Source organism: Psammomys obesus, unplaced genomic scaffold (assembly GCF_907164565.1).
Source record: "Psammomys obesus unplaced genomic scaffold, mPsaObe1.curated_primary_1811, whole genome shotgun sequence".
Classification (NCBI taxonomy): Eukaryota; Metazoa; Chordata; class Mammalia; order Rodentia; family Muridae; genus Psammomys; species Psammomys obesus.
Genome location: NW_026596088.1, coordinates 10,976,232 through 10,979,644, shown reverse-complemented (window position 1 = coordinate 10,979,644; position 3,413 = coordinate 10,976,232). Strand labels below are relative to the sequence as shown.

At 57.6% G+C, this 3,413-nt stretch overlaps 1 protein-coding gene across 1 annotated transcript in view; it reads right to left on the bottom strand.

The window, feature by feature from the left end:
* Positions 1 to 3,155, bottom strand: part of Plekha7 (pleckstrin homology domain containing A7) — a 189,307-nt gene extending 186,152 nt beyond the window's left edge. The window contains exons 1-3 of the mRNA XM_055627349.1: positions 3,071 to 3,155; positions 2,873 to 2,961; positions 2,740 to 2,797 (exon numbers count right to left, since the gene is read on the bottom strand). Coding sequence (XP_055483324.1) covers positions 2,740 to 2,797; positions 2,873 to 2,961; positions 3,071 to 3,153 — 230 coding nt within the window. The 5' untranslated portion in view covers positions 3,154 to 3,155. The remainder of the gene's footprint in view (positions 1 to 2,739; positions 2,798 to 2,872; positions 2,962 to 3,070) is intronic.
* Between the last annotated feature and the right edge of the window lie 258 nt (positions 3,156 to 3,413).

The following is a 3,413-nucleotide window of genomic DNA, read 5'->3' as shown; positions in this document are numbered from 1 at the left end:
AAGGAAGGAAGGAAGGAAGGAAGGAAGGAAGGAAGGAAGGAAGGAAGATGGGCTAGTAAGGCAGAGTGAGCCAGCCTTCCTCTGTGGTTTCTGTTTCAGTTCCTGCTCAAGTTCCTGTTCTGACTTCATTTACAAAAGAACTGGGACGGGAAGTATAGCGGAATTTCTTCCCTAATTTCCTTCACTCTGGTTTTGGCATGGTGTCTATCACAGCAACAGAAAGCAAACTAGGGCAGAATTTCTTGGTCCACACTTTTCCATCATGATCACATCTACTCCCCATGGCATCACACATCGTTATCCTCAAACGGGTCTCTGCAAGCCTCTTTCTCTCAAACAGCAGCTTCAGATTCATACATATCAGTGGTTCTCAACCTTCCTAATGCTGCAACCCGTTAATACAGCTCTCATGTTGTGGTGACCTCTCACCATAAAATTACTTTTGTTGCCACATCATAACTGTAATTTTGCTACCATTATGAATCATAATGTAAATACCTGTGTTTTCTGATGGTCCTAGTCGACCCCCGTGACACTTGGAAATGACAGGTTGAGAATCGCTGACTTAAATGTAACACGACAAAATAAGATCTTTTTTATCATCTATTCAAGCCTGTTTCTACCGCAGCCTTCCTATCTCAAAGATATGGGCACACCCGCTCAGGCACTCTCAGCTCTAAGAGTCATCTGTGTGTGCGTGAGAGAGAGAGAGAGAGAGAGCATGCACACATGTGTACTTGTGTGTGTTCCTGTATGTAGGGGTGCATATGTGCATGAGTGTGCATGTGTGTGTGCCTGTAACTATAAAAGCCAGAAGCCAAGGCAACCTCACTTGTTGCTTCTCAGACAACCCACCTTGTTTTTTAAGACAAAGTCTCTCACTGGGACCCGGGGCTGGCAGATTACGCTAGGATGACTGGGCAGAAAGCCCCAGATCTTCCTGTCTCTACCTTCCCACTGCTAGGGTTACAAATGCACATTATTACACCTGGATTTTTATGGGATTTAATGAGAGACAAGCACTTTATGAACTGAGCTATCTCCCCAGTCCCCCAGGAGTCACCTCTGACTGTTCTTTCTCTCAGACAGTCCCAGGCAGCATCCCAAAACTATTGGCAAACACTACATCCAAAGCACAGCCTGAATCTGCCTACTGTTCTCCATCTCTGTGCTCCACCCTCCACTACAGTCTTCTCTGGACCACAGCCATGACCTTCTCCTGCTCTCCTGCCTCTCTGGCACAGCTGTCCACCAAGACCCCACAAGCCCTGAAACTGCAACGCATACCATGCCACGTTCTTGCTTAAAAACCTGAGCTCTCCCTGGGCCCAGAATAAAGCTTAGCACCTCTTTAGCCTAGTCCACTTTTCATCACTTACCTCCCTTCCTGTGACCTCCTTCAGTACTACCCTCCCCCCTCGTCACCACCCTCAAGCCACACAAGCCTTTTTGCTCCCTGAACTTAAAGGTTCCTATACTTTAAACATTTTTCCGAAATGTTTTGCCCCGACTGGTCACCACAGCAAGGGTCCTTCTTGCCCATTCAAACTCCAAATGTCACCTGCTCAGAGAAAAGTCACCAGGACCTTCCAATCCAACCAGCCATCCAATCACTCCAAATCGCATCCTCATCACCTCGTGTTAATTTTCTGCACAGCAGCAACGGCCACCTGCTATTACTATTTGCTAACTCTTTGTTTCTTTTTCTCCAGTGGATTACAGATCGACGCATAGTGAGCACCTCCCTTCCATAAATCTCCATCCATCAGTCTCAGCCACTATGCGAGAGTCCCAAACGGTGAGGGTGGCTGGGGGCTTTCCTCACATATTCTGATCCAGATCTAAACAGTGTTTCCAAGTTGGTGAAGAAATGAATTCTGAATCACAGGCCCCCACAGTACACCCAGTGCCGGTCAAACCACTGGCCGGCAGACCTTTGGCTAGTTCATTCATTCCATAAACAAACATTTACCGAGCTCCTACTCTTTGCCAGGCACTAGGGCAAAGGATCAAAGGCAAGTTCTGACTCCCAGAAACTACAGAAAGCAGAGCGAGAGCGAGGAACTCTGCAACACTGCAACACAGGCACCTTCCCCGAGTGGGAAAGTAAAGACTGCACGCGTGTCCGCTTACGGCCTCCAGATCACATCACAAGGCCCAACAAACCCAGAGTAACTGGTGGGGCAGCGACCCGGGGCTCAGGCGGCAAAGCTCCCGCTCTACCAGCCCAGACAGAGCCGACCGCCCGCGTTCCTCCGCGTCCAGCGCCCGCCGAAGACGCGCGGGTCGAGTTCCAAGAATATCATTGGCTGAGCGGGAACCCCACCCCCATCCCATCACAGAGGAGCAAGGATGCAGCGGCCCGGGTCGCGCTCCAACTCTCCCGGGCGAGCCCAGCCAGGGCGGCTAGACGCCACTGTCCACCAGCATCGCGGCCCCTCGCCCCCCCCCCCACCCCGCGCCCCCCGGCCACACTCCCCGACCCCCGCGAGCCCTACTCCCCGTCACCCGCCACGGTGCCCAGCGCGCGCCCCCCGGGGTAGGCGTGTCCGGGAGCGGTGGAGTTTGCTGGCCCGGGCCAGCGGCGGGCGGGACCTTGCCAGGCCCCCTGCGGCGCCGCGAACCCCGGCGCTCGGCCGCCCCCGAGCCCGCCACCCAGGGCGCACAAACCCCGAGCGCCGAGGCCGCCGAGGCTGCGGGGGCGTGAGGCAGGTGCGGCCGCGGCGCGGGCTCACTTACTCGATGAAGAAGCTGGCGCCCTCCTCCGTGAAGCCCTCCTCCCAGCCGCGCGGCAAGTCTGCGGGAAGGCGAGAAAAGTCGGTGGAACTCGCGCGGCCGTGGCGACCCCCCGCGCCCCCCGGCCCCCGCCGGCCCCGGCGCCCCCCCGAGCGGATCCTGTGACCCGAGTTGACCGGCTCGCCGGTACGCGGGCGCAGCCAGGTCGTGCAGCGGAGCTGGTCACTGCAGGAGAGGTGCACCTGTTAGCTCACCGCCCCCCCCGCCCGCCCGCCCGCCCGCCGCCCCGGCCCCAGCCCCCGAGCCCGCCCGAGCGCCGCCGCCCCTCCCGCACTTGATGAAGAAGACGCGGCCGTCCCGACACACGCCGTAAGACCAGTGCTCAGGTAGGGTGTCCCGCCCGACCGCCGCCGCCATGTTCGCCCAGCGCCAGAGCCCCAGGTCGGGGGGGGGGGGGGGAGGGGGCGGGGCGAGGGGCGGGGCGAGAGGGGAGACGGGGTGCGAGAAGTTGGTTGGAGTGAGTGGGAGGGGCAAGAAACGGGGGGGCTGGAGTGGCAAGAAGTGGGCTCGAGGAGTTGGATGCGGCTAGGGAGGGGAAGGACAAGACGTGGGGAGGGGTTGGGAGAGGGGGGCGGCAGGCGGGAGGGGGGTGAGGGAGAGGCAAGGAGTGGGGAAGG